General features: G+C 45.8%; 1 protein-coding gene across 1 annotated transcript in view; it reads left to right on the top strand.

The window, feature by feature from the left end:
- Nucleotides 1-16,274, top strand: part of VPS50 (VPS50 subunit of EARP/GARPII complex) — a 428,941-nt gene that overhangs the window by 296,375 nt on the left and 116,292 nt on the right. Inside the window, exon 13 of the mRNA XM_082258038.1 lies at nt 13,290-13,422. Within this exon, the coding sequence (XP_082114164.1) occupies nt 13,290-13,422 (133 nt within the window). The remainder of the gene's footprint in view (nt 1-13,289; nt 13,423-16,274) is intronic.

Here is a 16,274-nt window from a genome sequence, read left to right as displayed (position 1 = left end):
ATATGGGAAATATATATTTTAAGCAATCTATGAAAACTGAAAATACACATGTATGAGATTTAAACATAAAGATCTGTTTTAAGGCAGGAAATATGCCTACAAGTAAGTTATAGTTTGTTTCGGCGACAATAGTCGCAAAGAAATAGACTATGCATACTGTATACTCTTACCATAAAGTGAAGATATTAATTGTAGGGTACATAAAGGAATTTTTATATATAGCAGCAGTTGCTAATCATTGCAGCAGAAGGTCAGCACAGGCCCAAGGTCCAGGGTGTACAGTACGTAAAGCGCTGCACACACTGTTGCCGCTATATTAAACATTTGTCATAATTGAAAACCTCGGATAAGGTTGCACCCAAATTTCAATCTGGATTTACAGAACAATATTTTCCTGATTGATTGTAGAGATATTTAGTCGGTTTTGGAACTTCATGATCATTTTGAAAATGATAATAAGCATATCTCAGTACACACTTATGCGTTGATATTATACCTCCCACATTACCGGATTAACACCCAAATCTCATCTGCTCAATTGTCTCCTGTAGGTACGCTGTTACTTTCACAACTGAAGCTTTCTGTAACTTTGCTGTCAAGCTTGATGAGCAGCTATATATTTTTTTTTTTTTTATGTCTTTCAATCTATTATTTATTTTCTGCTATAGAATAAAAGCTGTGGGATTTTATAGAATTGTATTTTTAGATTACTTAATATTATTTTGTTTCTCGCATAAGGTTTCTAGCCGCTTCTGCCCATACTCTGCATTTTAAGGGTATGGAATACATATTTTAAATGATTTGCTTGAAGCATGATTAATAAAACATCTTCATGGTATATATATCTTTTAAATGTTTAATACTTTTATTACTGGCTTTACTGGAAGGGAAATTTAAAAAAGCCCAAATAATATGAAGCAAAACATTGCATTTCTGCATGGAAATATAATCTGTCATTTAATATTTCTTAGCCAGTGGAGATTTCTTAGCCACTGTGATTTGTTATAGAGCCAGGCTATGTGAAAGTGATTTTAAGATGTATGTAAAACCTTAAATCCAATTTTTACTATGTTTGGCATTATTGTCTCTCTTTATATAGTCTTCTTAAAGTTGTATTAACCCTCCTATTTTTTATCACCAAGTACTTGAGTACATCCTGCTATCATATATCAGAATGTTTTTTTCTATACCAGGTATCCCCAGTGACTTAAAGCCGTATTAAATCCAAAAGCAAACATTTATTATTTTGCGGTTTACCAGTTCTTAGATGTGATGGCTGCATTCGATTTCTTTTTAGAGCCGGTTCACATTGCAGCGACCAACTTGCCGGGGCGACCTGCGAGGTCGCGGTGCACAGCGCACCGCGACCTCGGAAAGACCTGCGTGGACTTCATATCATTGAAGTCAATGCAGGTCGCTCCGAGGTCGCCCAAAAGAAGCTCCGGGCCCTTTTTCTAAGTCGGAGCGACTTGTGTCGCTCCTATTAGAATGGGTCCTGTGCTAATCTATGGGCAAGCGACCCACGGCGACTTGTCAGGCGACCAGGTCGCCTGACAGGTCGCCTCAGTGTGAACGGAGTCTTAGGCTTTCTTTCTTCTATTTTCAAATAAATAGGTTGTGATCTGGTGTCTAAACGCTATGCCTCCATTCTTTATGCGTATGTACATAAACCAAATCGAATACCCATGGGACGTTAAATGAGCATAGGACATAACATTGAGTAGATATATAAAAAAAAAAATGTATTGAGCGTTACATGAAGATCTCACAGATTAAAGCAGGAAGCTGGTTAGTTATATGCCACATATAGCAATCTAGGGTACACATTTTATGGATAGAATGAATCCATACATATACACATAATCAAACTATTTAAAAGGAAGGCATCCTAAAAAGGGGAACACATTTCATAATTTTTCACTTCTTCAGGAGTAGATAAACCTGTATAAAAATATGTAAGAACGAGCTTGATAACAAGATCATTGTTGTGGCACCTCCAAATGATGACCACCACATAGCGTCTGGCCCAGGAGTTGTGGAAGGGGTACGGTACAACCCACCAGAATAACCAAAGAGCGGCACAAGGAGATCTAAAGATGGAATATGAAAACCCAAAATCCCACCTGTTGTCAATCATGTGGAAGATCCATCTGGCCACACAAACCACCAAGATTGAGTGAGCAGTAAGGCCCTTTCACACCAGCAGTCCAATTGGGTGAATCTTCTAGTTTTTTAGGCAGACCCGATCGGACCACTTATTGATCTCTATGTGGTGGTGGATGTTAGTGGACATGTGTCCGCTGATGCCTGCCGGACATCCAATCTGATAAAATCCGCTACAAATAGACATATGGCGATATGTTCATCATCCGTCCAGTGGATCAGATGACAATTGGATAGAAACCGACATGCAGTCTGATTCCATCTGACGGCCCCATAGAGGAGAGCAGGCTGTGTCCGTGTCTGCTCTGGGGAGCGGACATGGACCTGTCATCCACCTGCTCAGCGGGGATCAGCGGAGAGATCCCCCGTTGAGCAGGCGGATTCCACTTGGATGGATCCACTCCATCTGAAAGGGGCCTTAGGCTTTTTTTTATCTATTTTCATTTGGTGATCCAGCAAGTCTGTTGTTTTTCAAAAGAACAAGCTCTCTTGCAGATGTATCAGTTACAAGGATGAGACAAACCATTCAACACTAGCAGGGATGCTGAATGTTAAATCTTTATCCCAGGTATCCCAAGAGGAAAAACAATGGTTTGGGGGCACTCTAATACAAGTGGGGGCACTCTAATACAGGAGGTGTGGTATTGGCCAGATCGCTAGGAGAAAAAAAAAAACGAATGCAGCCATCACATCTTATGATTAGTAAGCTTCAATATATTCAATTTTTGGCTTTGTGTTTAATACCATTCAGTGCCACTTCCATAAACTCCTGGTTAGAGGGGTGCACACTGTAAACATTACCAAGTCCAATGACTGCCTGCTGTTCGAAAGCAAGACTACGTGTCCCATGACTCTAGCGCATGTGTGAACAGACGATCTCTCTGCGCATTCATCTGACGATCTTGGAGGAATAGTTGGAGAAGAAGCCATTTATAGGGTTCTGAACTGCCTGACAGTGTAACGTTGACAAATCAGATTTCTTTGCCAAATAAGCACGTGCTCGTTATGGTGTGGATTCAGGGGACCCTGCATGGGAAAGGAACCTCCTTAAAAATGACAGGAGAAGCTACGGAAGTTTTCAATAGAAATTGAAAAAGAGAAATTGAAAAGAGATGACCGAAGGATAAGGAAAATCAAACCGAATGCAGATATTGCTGCCGTATGTCATTTTTTTTTTTTTTAAAATGGAGGGTTTATTAAGACTTTAAGCTTATAGCTGGAAGTAAATCTGTTGCAAAGTTCCTTATGTAGCCCCCTGGTCCTAAACTGGCTACTATGTCAATTTAGTTTTTGGCTGGGCTGTAGGCAACTCGGACTGATTGCATGGTTTGTATTTGGCCTTTCCCTAAGCTCAGTTGGGTTGTGCATTTTTCACTGTCGCCAGTAGGTGTCAGTGGTACCACAGGCCATAGTATGGCACAGTTATGAATATTTATATTTCTTTCAGCCAGCCCAGTAGGAGGTTTATGGCCACTGGTGCATGATGAGGAAGGATATATTTCTCTATCGCTCATTGACAGACGTAGTCCTCGGTGATTTAGCACCTTCGGGTTATGCTGCCCTCCATAGGAGTAGGACTAGACAGGAAATAAAAAAGACTGGCCACACCCTAGGGGCAGTCCCCGAGGGTATATCCTCTCTCTCTCTGCCACAGCAAATCAGTTTTTTTCTGTCTAGTTAGGAGTAAGGACCTAGATACCTTGCTGGGATCTTCGGTCCTGGCAGGATTTTTTTCTTAAAAAGATTTTTAGACAGCTTTTTTTTCTCCAGTGTTCCTGTGAGATCTTCAAGCAAGAAAGCTGAACTGGGCGACGGGCTGGATGTTGAGATCCGGTGGTCACCCCAGTTCAGCCTACGAGTGCGTGCAGGCCATAGCTCCGCGCTGGGTCGGCCGCGACATAGTCCCACTGGAGGGACTGACCTTGCGAGTTAAACGTCTCGCTGAAACGCCAAGGACCATGAGTCACGGCGTCCGTATTGGTCGACAGCCCTCCCGCCCCGGTGGAGAGGGGTACTGTCAGGAGTTGGCGCCCGCCTGGTTCCGGTATGGTGAGTAGTATGTTCCCCCTTTCCCTCTGACGGGTCTTGTGGTGAACGTGGGCCCCTCTCTGTATGGTAAGGATGAGTTCCCCTCTATCCTATAACATGGCACAGATCCCCCTACTTTGAGTGTGATTTTTGTGTGCAAAAAGCCAGGAGGCTTGGTTTGGGAGCTGACAATCTAATTGTAAATATGTTTAAAAAATTGTAATCAGTGGCAGTACTGGAATCTTACTGTGATAATATAAGTATCCTACCAGTCAGAAGCCACGGACATGTAGACTGCCTTCCAAGTCAGGTCTCCAGCAATAGCAGGCCTTCCGACGGCCATGCGGTCCGCCAGGGTCCGGTACCGCCGACCAGGCTAAATCCCCATGTAGAGAAGGTGTTGTGATGCCCTGCAGTCACGCCGCTATTCGGTACAGCCGCCGCCATTGTTTGCTAGATCGCATGAGGCCGCCATTTTGGCGTAGCCTCGTGTCTCCAGCATGGGGGCGGCCATGTTTGAGGTGACCCAAACACCTCGTGGAGCTAGGGGAGGCGCCGGAAGGCGTACGGAGGGGCGGAGCCGCCTCCTTTCTTCCCGGGCAGCCAGCCAAGAGACTTCCTGTCGGTTCGAGACAGTGCTGAGACAAGTGCAGTGGAAAACTCTGAGCATCAAGTGGTGAGCCTGGGGGTCTATCTCTCTCTCTTTTGCTCAATAGGGGTCCCTAAGCAGCTAACACTAAGGGGCTTTGTGGCGCTGGGGGTCTAACATAAAAAAAAAAAAAAGTTTTATTTTTGGATTGAATTTTCCGGGTAGTAACTGGAATTATCATGGACCCTGCCACACAAGCACCCCCACCTGTTTCCCTCGAGGGGACCACGGGACCCGCCGGTGCACAGAGTATAGACGCATTTACATCAGCTTTGGAGTCTTTGGTGGCTCGGGTGGAGACGGCCTGTCAGGGACGGGGGTCAAGAAAGCGACCCCCGCCTACCCCTATATCATCTGACACCTCTGACTCAGATTCCGAGATGGTCACTGCAGCTGCAGGTCCCTCTGCAAGGGCTGTTATCTCAGGTAAAGTTCCCTCAGACAGTGAGGAGGACGTTCATTCTTCCGCCATAATTCGGGAAGAAGCATTGGTGGACGCACTAGTTGTGGCGGTGCGGGAAACCTTAAGACTTGAGGTTTTACCGGCAGAGGCAACTGAAACAGAGATTCCCTTTGGTACTAACAAGCCCATCAAAACGGTGAAGGTTTTTCCTGTACCCAAGTGTTTTGATAACAAAATTAAGGTAGAATGGGAGCATTCTAAGCGTACCTTTACTATTTCCAAGCGTATTGCTAGACGCTATCCGTTTGAGGAATCCCTCTTTAAGAAATGGATGGTTCCACCGGTGGTGGACCCACCTATTTCCAGGCTGAATAAAGCCACGGTTATCCCAGTGGAGGACACTTCGTCCTTTAAGGATCAGGTGGATCGAAAGGTGTAAGCGGAGTCCCGCACTATCTTCTCCCTGATAGGGTCAGCATTTAGACCAGTAATTGTTATTGGTCTAGTTTCCCAGACACTAACGGAATGGGCGAGATTGGTACGCCAAGACCTGAGGGGGAAAGATATCCCCCAGGGAACATCTGAATTAATGGAACAGATTATACAAGGACTACAGTTCGTCTGTGACGCAGCCTTGGATACTACTCCCCTATTAGGGCAAGCATCTATGTCAGCGGTAATCCTCAGACGTGTGCTATGGTTAAAATGCTGGTCAGCAGACCTAGGTTCCAAAAAGACCTTGACGAATCTCCCCTTTCAGGGGAATCGCCTATTTGGGGCCACCCTAGATGAGATCATTAAGGATGCCACTGGGGGCAAGAGCACTTTCTTGCCACAGGCTGCTAAAGCTAAAGGACCTCGTAACAAGCGGGGACCTTTCTTTACCGCCCATAAAGGGTTTGTGCGCCCGACTGCTGAAAGCGGGAAGGGCAAGGCTCCTCCAGGAGGGTTCAAGAAGGGCTGGTCGGACAAACAAAAGACCGACAGCCAAACCAAACCTGAAGCAAAGGATTACACAGCCTGAAGGTGCGCCCCCACCCGGCTTGAGGGTGGGGGGACGTTTTCACCGGTATTCAGGGCATTAGATCGAGCATCGACGACTGCTACCGGTGCGATTCTTCCCTTCCAACATTTAAGTACTACAGGGAGCGGTAGTAACCGTTCCCTGAAAAGATCTTTTTCTTTACCTTTTCCAAAGATTAGTCTCAGTTCCCCACAAGAATCGGATCCGGTTGAACAGACAGACCAAGAAGCCTCTACCTGGGTGACTTCGGTCCCTGAGATTCAACCAGGAGAGATCACCGTTCCTGATAGGAATCAGGTGTCTGATAAATGTGTGGGAACGGAGAACGATCAGACTTTGTCGGATGGTCGGGACCAGATAGCTCTAGGGCCGCCTGGTTCAGATCCAGTCAGCGCCAGTGGTCCTAGAAATTCTAGGCTAGCCTCGTCAAGCCGATCTACCCGACTTGGACATGCGAGTCGCGGACGTTCCTTGGGAACTTCGTCTCAGGGAGTGTCTGCGGTCTCAAGGACCAATCTTCCATCGTGCTTTACAGTCGCTGGTTTTAATGGTCTGGCCATTGAGACCCAGGTACTGAAGGACAGAGGGTTGTCAGCTTCAGTTATTCCTACCCTTATTAAAGCAAGGAAAGCGACTTCCAGCAAGGTCTATTATCGCACATGGAAGACTTATATCGCGTGGTGCGAATCTTTAGGGATTCCTCCACGTACCTATTCGGTGACCCGAATATTGGCCTTTCTGCAAAAAGGGGTTGAGCAGAAACTAGCCTTGAGCACCATCAAGGGTCAAGTTTCAGCATTAGCAATCTTCTTTCAGAAGCCTTTAGCTACTAAGTCCTTGGTGCGGAATTTCATCCAGGGGGTGCGGCACCTGGCTCCACCAGTCCGCGCGCCCTTACCTCCTTGGGATCTTAATTTGGTTTTGTCGGTTCTGCAGAAACCTCCCTTTGAAGACATCAGGGAGATTCCCTTACTTACTTTATCCCAGAAGGTAGCCTTCTTGGTGGCTATCACTTCTGCACGCAGGGTGTCAGAACTGGCTGCTTTATCATGCCAGTCCCCATACTTAGTGATTCATAGGGATAAGGTAGTACTTCATCCTAAGCCATCCTTTCTTCCTAAGGTGGTTTCAGATTTTCATCTGAATGAAGATATTGTACTACCTTCCTTGTGTCCTCAGCCCAATCATCATCGGGAACATGCGTTGCATTCCTTGGATGTGGTTCGGGCAATCAGGGTATACCTGAAGGCTACGGAATCGTTCCGTAAGACGGATTCACTTTTTGTGATCACGGATGGCCCCAGAAAGGGGTTGCCTGCATCTGCCGCGACTATCGCCAAATGGATTAGACAGACGGTGGTACAGGCTTATTCTATTAAGGGTCGGAGTCCTCCGTTCCCTGTTAGGGCGCACTCCACTCGAGCGCTCAGTACTTCCTGGGCCTTCAGGCGTCAGTGGTCCAGGTATGTAAGGCGGCCACCTGGTCGTCGGTACATACCTTTACAAAATTTTATAAAATTGATGTGATGGCATCGGCGGATGCCTCATTTGGCCGCAAGGTTTTGCAGGCCGCAATTTGAGGAGACCGGAGGTCTACCTCGAGGATTTTTTCTGTTGAAAACTTTTTTTGTTCAGTCTCATCATTGAGGATGAGCATTGTAAAACTTCTAGTTGGCACCGGTTGGGCCTTCTAGATTGGATTTAATTTCCATTTTTCCCACCCCTCATTTGTGGTACTGCTTTGGGACGTCCCGAAGGTGCTAAATCACAGAGGACTACGTCTGTCAATGAGCGATAGAGAAAAATGGATTTTTGTAAAATCTTACCGTAAAATCCTTTTCTCTTAGCTCATTGACAGACGTAGTACCCGCCCCTCTGTTTTGGAGTTGGGTTGGGTTAAATTCTCTGAACACTGCTTTGTGACATAACTGATTTGCTGTGGCAGAGAGAGAGAGGATATACCCTCGGGGACTGCCCCTAGGGTGTGGCCAGAGCATTTTTATTTCCTGTCTAGTCCTACTCCTGTGGAGGGCAGCATAACCCGAAGGTGCTAAATCACCGAGGACTACGTCTGTCAATGAGCTAAGAGAAAAGGATTTTACGGTAAGATTTTCCAAAAATCCATTTATTTGGGACAGGCCATGGGCTCTCTCTTGAGGTGCTGCTGTAGGGAGCTCTGTGATTAGGCCTCAATGCCTAATCGGGGCCTACGTGTGCTGAGGTGGTCCTGAGGCTGTGCTGCCCAGTGTGGAGGAAGCCGAGCCAAGGTGGGAGGATCCAGAGGAGGCCCCTTGCTTTGGAGAGAGCCAGGATGAAGGCTGTCTCTCAGAAGGGCCTGGTGACTCTCTTAATGCACCAGAATCTGAAAACGTGCTTGCAGTATGACCCTGTCGGCTTAAAGGTTCTGAAGCTTTGAAGCTGTGAAGCTGTACTTTGTTCTGGATCTGAGGAGTCTGTAAGTGATCTGCTGTGGGGTCAGAGACCCCTAACTCTCTCTCCTTTTACCTACTTTTCAGTTCAACATTAAAACTGACACCTCATTCACATTATATGCGGCTTTGAAATCATGCGACTTCATCTGAAATAGCAGTATTTCAAAGCAGCATGTCGGTGTGACTTCAGGTCCGACTTTGAAGACATCAGTGCGGCTTCATGCACATATGTCTATGCAAGCCACACTTGAAATCGCCAAAATTAGTGCAGGAACTACTTTTTAAAATCATCGATTTGAACATTCCTGACAATAGGGAGTGACTTGTCATGCGATTTGGCCTATCAAATTGCATGATAAGTCGCTCCAATTTGAACAAGGGCTGAAAAGACCAAAAGCGACTGGCACCCAATTTCTGTTCAAAACTCCCCATTATTGCCATAGACTCCTACCTTTAAAGTACCAGGGGGGCGCTACACTTAAAGTTGATGTAAACCCTTGCATATACCCTGTGAAGTGAACAGCCCCAGATGATATACAGAGTTGAAACAAATCTCCCTACATAAGTTTTATTTGTATATCTGCTGCCTTCAGTTTTCTGCACTGTTTACAAAGTTTTCTTCCCGCACCAGCACTGGGTGTGGAGTCTATAGTCATACACTGTGTGTGAGCTGATTGGAGGGAAGGCTCCCCCCACATAGACAGAGGAAGGAAGAAACATGCAGAGCTGTACTGTGAATAGACCAGCTCTCTGCTAATCTATCTCTATGTACACACCCCGACACAAATTTTCAGCTGCTTTGATCTCCTGTGTCGGAGAGATTGTCAGAAGTTATTAGGCTGATAACAGAGGAACAGAAAGATACAAGATTTAGGGCTTTGAAGAGAGATAGGTAAACACTACAGATATATGTGCCCAGGTCAAATTTCATGAATGGGGTTTACATCCGCTTTATTTGGGGATCCTGCCAGTAACTACTTCCTGTAGTAGGCTGACAATGCTATGCTACTGCCTTACAATTACAGCAGCGTTGTCAGCCTACTATGTGCATTCTTTCAGTTAATCATTGGTCTGCCCTTTATGTCTATTAGAAAGGCAGTCCATTGACCAACTGAAAGAGCGCACAGGTAAGCTGATTATAATGCAGTTTTTTAGGAGGCAGTGGCTTGCATTTAGACTTCAGAATCTCAAGGCACAAACTCTTGCTAGACATTTGCGAAACAGTTTCCTAAAGAAAAATGTATACAGTGAGGCATCATGTCAAACATACCAAAAAATAGATTTAGAGTTTATATACACTTTGACAGCAAAATGCGCTACTGTGTACTACATAGTTGTAGCTAGAGCTAAAGGAGATGGTATATTCTGATCGTAGGGTGCGGTGAGTTTTACACTCATCTGGTCTTACACAGAGTTCAGCTTTGAATCTGCGGGGAGCCAAACAGTCTCTCCAAGGAAGGTCTCCTGGTCAGGATCTTGCTCTTCCACTCATAGGCTGAAGAGTCTCTATTCAGTCCTATTGAAAGGACATTGTTTATTGTAAGCTGCTAAGCATTTTTCAACAAGTAAAATGTACAATTATTCTTTAAGAGTTGGTTCACACTGGGGCAGCACGACTCTGTACTACTTCGGGGGTGACTTGTGCATTCCCATGCACCACGACTTTGGAGCGACTTGCATGGACTTCACATAATGGAAGTCTATGCAAGTCGCTCCGAGGTCGCCCCGAAGTAGTACAGGACCCTTTTTCTAAGTCTGAGCGACTTGTGTCGCTCCTATTAGAACGGGTCCTGTAGCAGTCAATGGACTGAGAGGGAGCGCGATTTGTCAGGCTGACAAGTCGCCTGACAAGTTGCGCTAGTTTGAATCGACTGTAAAGGAGATGTATGGGGTTATGATAAAAAAATAAACTCTATGCTGCAGCTGTCCCTGCCTACTCTAAGCCTGAGAACTTAGAGAGGACAGGACTGCTGATCACTCAGTTCTTGGTTCGCTCTGTGCAGAGAGCGGTGACTGTCAGTTACTGCTCTATGCTGTAGCCCCTCCAGCGCTCACTGGAGCACCAGATAGGAGAAGGGGCAGGCGCAGCTGGCTCCGGCTCTGTCGATTGCTAAGAGCTGGAGATAGCTGTCAATCAGGCATCTGGGTGGATTGTCGGGATCCTTCCAGAGCCTGGAACAGCTCTCCAAAATCAGCCGACTGATTCTTGGTCTCACAGGACAAGTAAGTGCACTCCTGTGTCTCGCAAGAGAAGTATGGACAAATAGGCGTTGGCTATACTTCTCAATTTACCCGTGACACTGGCATTGACAAACCTGCAATTATACTGTATGTGTTTTATTACCTTTATGGGGCATTTCTAAATGCATATAGTGATTTTTTAATGGTATAGTTCAGTCCAAATTTAGATGTGTTCAGGGGCAATTTAGAATCTGTATAAACGCACATAAAGGCAAGTACATGTAAACATAGGAGTACTTGATATGGGAAGCATACATTTGTTTAGACTTCCCAGATAATTTTTGCTGCGTTTAATTAAACTAAACTCGGGAGGCTTGGGTAAAAGTACCCTTAAGCTGGTCATATACCTGTTGAATTTAGTTTGAACATTTTCATTTTTAAATATTTGATTTTCTAATATAGGGGTCTCCAAACTTTCTAACAAAGGATCAGTTTACTGTTCCTCCACACAAGTGCTGGGCTGTGGCCAGTTAGAGTAGAAAATGCCCCAGCATCAGACTTGGTCAGTGGGAGTAAAATTATGTAGCAACTGTGCTCAGCAGGAAGAATAGTGCACCTTCACTGGTATTGGGTGAAGGAAGAGTGCCCAATTATTCATATCACTCGGAATAATTATGCCTATCGTTGGCGTCATTAGAAGGAGTGGTGCTGCATTGTTCGTGTCAGTGGAAGGAATGGTAACACATTGTTCGTGTCAGTGCAAGGAAAGGTGCCATATTGTTGGTGTCAGGGGAAGGAATTGTGCCCATTGTTGGTGTAAGGGGAAGGAATGGTGCCACATCATTGGTGTAAGTGAAAGGAATGGTGCCACATTGTTGGTGTCAGGGGAAGGAATTGTGCCCCATTGTTGGTGTAAGGGAAAGGAATGGTGCCACACCATTGGTGTAAGTGAAAGGAATGGTGCCGCATTGTTGGTGTAAGTGGTAGGAATGGTGCTGTGGTGTTTGTGTCAGTGGAAGGAATGGTGTTGCATTGTTGGTGTCAGTGCAAGGAAAGGTGCCACATTGTTGGTATCAGTGCAAGAAATGGTACCGCATTGTTTCCGTCAGTACAAGGAATGGTGCCACATTGTTTTTTGTCAGTGCAAGGAATGGTGCCACGCTGTTTCCGTCAGTGCAAGGAATGGTGCCACATTGTTGGTGTAAGTGTAAGGAATGGTGCCACATTGTTGGTGTCCATGAAAGAAATGGTGCCTCATTGTTGGTGTCCGTGCAAGGAATGGTGCCCCATTGTTGGTGTCAGTGAAAGGAATAGTGCCCAATTGTTGGTGTCAGTGAAAGGAATGGTGCCCCATTGTTGGTGTCAGTGAAAGGAATGGTGCCCCATTGTTGGTGTCAGTGAAAGGAATGGTGCCCCATTGTTGGTGTCAGTGAAAGGAATAGTGCCCAATTGTTGGTGTCAGTGAAAGGAATAGTGCCCAATTGTTGGTGTCAGTGAAAGGAATGGTGCCCCATTGTTGGTGTCAGTGAAAGGAATGGTGCCCCATTGTTGGTGTCAGTGAAAGGAATGGTGCCCCATTGTTGGTGTCAGTGAAAGGAATAGTGCCCAATTGTTGGTGTCAGTGAAAGGAATGGTGCCCCATTGTTGGTGTCAGTGAAAGGAATGGTGCCCCATTGTTGGTGTCAGTGAAAGGAATGGTGTCCCATTGTTGGTGTCAGTGAAAGGAATGGTGTCCCATTGTTGGTGTCAGTGAAAGGAATGGTACCGCATTTTTGCTGTAAGTGGAAGGAATGGTGTCAGTAAAAGAAATGGTGCCGCATTGTTGGTGTCAGTGAAAGGGATGGTGCTGCATTGTTGGTGTCAGTAGAAGAAATGGTGCCGCATTGTTGGTAACAGTGGGAAGAATAGTGCTTCATATCAATGAAAGTAATAGTGCCTTGTATCAGTGGTAGGAACAGTGCTCAAGGGCCAAATGAAGGCAAGCAAAGGGCTGCTGTTTGGAGATCGCTGTTTTTATGGTTAATGGAGTCAAATCATTGTTCATTTTAGCCTCGGGTGATGAGAAAATTGGAAGGAGCAGGGTGGAAAATTTTGCTTGAACTAAATTATATTGGCGGGTATTGCATTTGGGGAAAATCGTACATACCATAATGAAACCTGCTTAATACATCTGGGCTTCCATTCAAAAAGCAGGTGTAGACAAAATGTTAAGAGGCTTTCAGATTAGTTGACTCAATGATGGCAAAAAAGAATGTTCTGATAAATGATTGTTCTACAAATGTTCAAATGAACATCTAACCATGTATGGCCAGCTTTAGCCATTTTCTTGATTCGCCTTTACCCTAGGTGAGACTGCTGGTGAGGTGGATACAGTGCTAAATAAATGAATCTTCTTATGTTTCTTTGCAGCACATAACATCAGATAGTTACATCCCATGTTTGACCGACCTCTGCAAGGCACTCTGGGAAGTCATGCTAAGTTACTTTTGTACAATGCAATGGCATGAGAAAAATGATCAGGAGGAACCTCAGGCTGCTTCAGGTAAGAAAATAAATATATAAATATATAACACGTTTGGGGTTTTTTTTCTTTAATCTTAAGCTCACCTCCAGGCAAATTCTTTTATTGCTCCCCTAAGAAAATGTGCACACAGGTCTCCAGAGCGACGGGGTTCACAAAAACTATTGATGGTCTATAAGAGCAATGAAAAGCCTGGAGACAGATGCATAATCCATAACTCACAGAATGTGCCAATCAAACGCTCAGTCCCAAGGTTCAAGAGCACTTGGATCCTCAATAATGGTTTATCTGCTTTGGGTATTAAGTGTTTTGTATTGCCTTCAGTTTTACTGTAGACCATTTTTTTTTTTTTTTTAAAGGGCACCTCTATATAGCCAGAGTCTTTGCTTTCCAATTCATTCAATTTTATTCTACAGAAGTAGGTACTTTTCTGTAGCTGTGATGTTACAGAGACCATTTTTGTTAGAATAAAATAGCATTTTGCATTCTAATTACAGCGTTCCATAAAATAAATCTGCACTTAAGCTTTTTGATATGCGGCATAGCTTTGTGAATGCCTCGGTTATTGCTGTCTTTGTTTAGCCTATTTAAAGTGCAAATAAAGCATGGAATAGCATTTCACTTAGCACACTTGTAATTTTAAAGAATGATCTGAAATTCTAATTTTTGTTGTTTTGTCAATGTTTGTGTGATGCTTGTGGAGAGGAGTTCTACGCTGACAGTCAGAGTAGGGACACTGCAACCTCTTGAGAAAGGGACCCTGCGTGGCCGCGAAAGGTCCGCTTCATCTGACTAATGGGTCGTTTAATGAATAAGTGTGATCATTGGATCAGGATGCTGGTGACTCGTCATCTTTTTTTGCAGAGTACGGGTAAGCTGCTTTAAAAAACACTCTTTTGCTGCAGTTGCAACCCTATTGAAGAGGTGAGACGTCTTTTCAGGTTTAGCCCACCTATAACTGCTGTTTCTTAAAGTGGAAAAAATTAATTGCAATCGGGCAGGCTTTTTTCTGCAATCCACTGCGAAATTTACACTGAGCTGCGCATGCTCAGCTCAGTTTACATTCCGCCATGTCACCAATATCAATGACCAAAGACCAACACCTGGAAGACCTTGGGGAGAAGATGCCAGCGAGGGACTTTGCGGTCATTGGAACTAAGGTATTTGTGCATTTAAAGTGGTTGTAAAGGCTGAAGGTTTTTTTTACCGTCATGCATTCTATGCATGAAGGTCAAAAACCTTCTGTCTGCTGCCCCCCCCCCCCCACAGCCCCCCCTCCCCAATGCTCACCTTAACCCACTCTCAATTCAACAAGGTGCATGATTGCCTCGGCTGTCCCGGGACTCCCTGTCCTCATTGGCTGAAACAGCAGCGGGAGCCATCCAATGAGCCTTCTGGGAAGGCTTGTGCACAAGGTTTAGGAGTGTGTCTATGGGAATGTTTGACCATTCTTCCAGAAGCGCATCTGTGAGGTCAGGCACTGATGTGGACGAGAATGCCTGGCTCGCAGTCTCCACTCTAATGCATACCAAAGGTGTTCTATTGCGTTGAGGTCAGGCCAGTCAAGTTCCTCCACTCCAAACTCACTCATCCATGTCTTTATGGACCTTGCTTTGTGCACTGGTCTAAATCATTTGGGTGGAGGGGGGGATTATGGTGTGGGGTTGTTTTTTCTCTTTCATTCATCGACGGACACAGCACTCCGTTAATCATGGCTATAGAGTTATATCACCTTTTTGCAGGAGTATGACTAGGCAGAACAAAAAACACTTGGCTACACCCATGGGCCGTCCTCAGCTGGTATAGAATTCCCTCTCTGCTATAGGTATTCAGTTTTAATCTGTCTAGTCAGGAGTAAATACCTAGGCTCCCTGCTAGGATCTCTTGGTCCTAGCAATTTTTTCTCCTTCCATGCATTTTTTTTGCTGTTTTTTTTTTTTTCCTGGGAGAATCTACAATCAACCACCGGGTGGGTGATGGGCTGGATAATCTAGATCCAGTGGCCCCCCAGTCCAGCCAGCGAGCACCTGCAGACCACAGCTAGGCGATAGGTCGGCCAAAACATAGCCTCACGGACAGAGGCTGGCCCACGAGTTAAACATCCCACATGGTCGCATACAACCGGGCGCTGGCCCAAGTCGCAGCGTCTCTTTGGCCGAAGGCTCCCCCACTTAGGTGGTGTTGAGTTCAGTCTGGAACATTGCCTGCACAATGGAATGGTAAGTACAGTACCCCCTCTCCCCTAATGGTGGTTTGGGTTGGACGCGGGTACCCTCCTCGGACGGTTGGGCCTGCCTGCATGTTCCCCCCTATCCTAAAGTCCTTCAGTTGAGCTGGGCTTACACAGCTCCCACCCGCCCTTAAATGTTCTGGACCTAGAGTCTAGTGGGGGTCCTTGGGCAGGCAGCAGAGACCCCTGGGTGTCTCCCCCCACCATTCCCCTTCTGTAAAGGTCTTGGGGTGGTGTGTAGGGTGTAGTACCTTGGTCTGGTGGGGGTCCCACTGCAGATGACGCAGCATACAGCCCTAGGTGCATGCCATACTGTGTGCAGTTTGGGGGTCCCAGTGCAGCAGTGCAGAGTGTGCAGCGGACTCCCCTTAATGTATGCCCTACCTGGTGTACAGTACCTTGGGGGGGGGGGGGTCCCTTGCAGAGGGTGCAGAGAGGATCCTGGTAGCATGCTTCTCGGCGTCCAAGGAAGCCGGCTGCCATATTTGGGAAGCCCGGTGATCTCACGGCAGCCATTTTCCCTTGGTTTGGCATGTCTCCGGCCAGCGGCCATGTTTGTGTATCCTGTGACGTCACGGTGGGCATTTTCCCTTAGTCCGGTGAGACACTAGAGGCCGCTCAACTTCTTCTCTTCCTTTGGCCG

This window comes from Pelophylax lessonae (assembly GCF_965119305.1).
Source record: "Pelophylax lessonae genome assembly, chromosome: 5".
Classification (NCBI taxonomy): Eukaryota; Metazoa; Chordata; class Amphibia; order Anura; family Ranidae; genus Pelophylax; species Pelophylax lessonae.
This window is presented reverse-complemented; position numbering and strand designations above follow the sequence as displayed.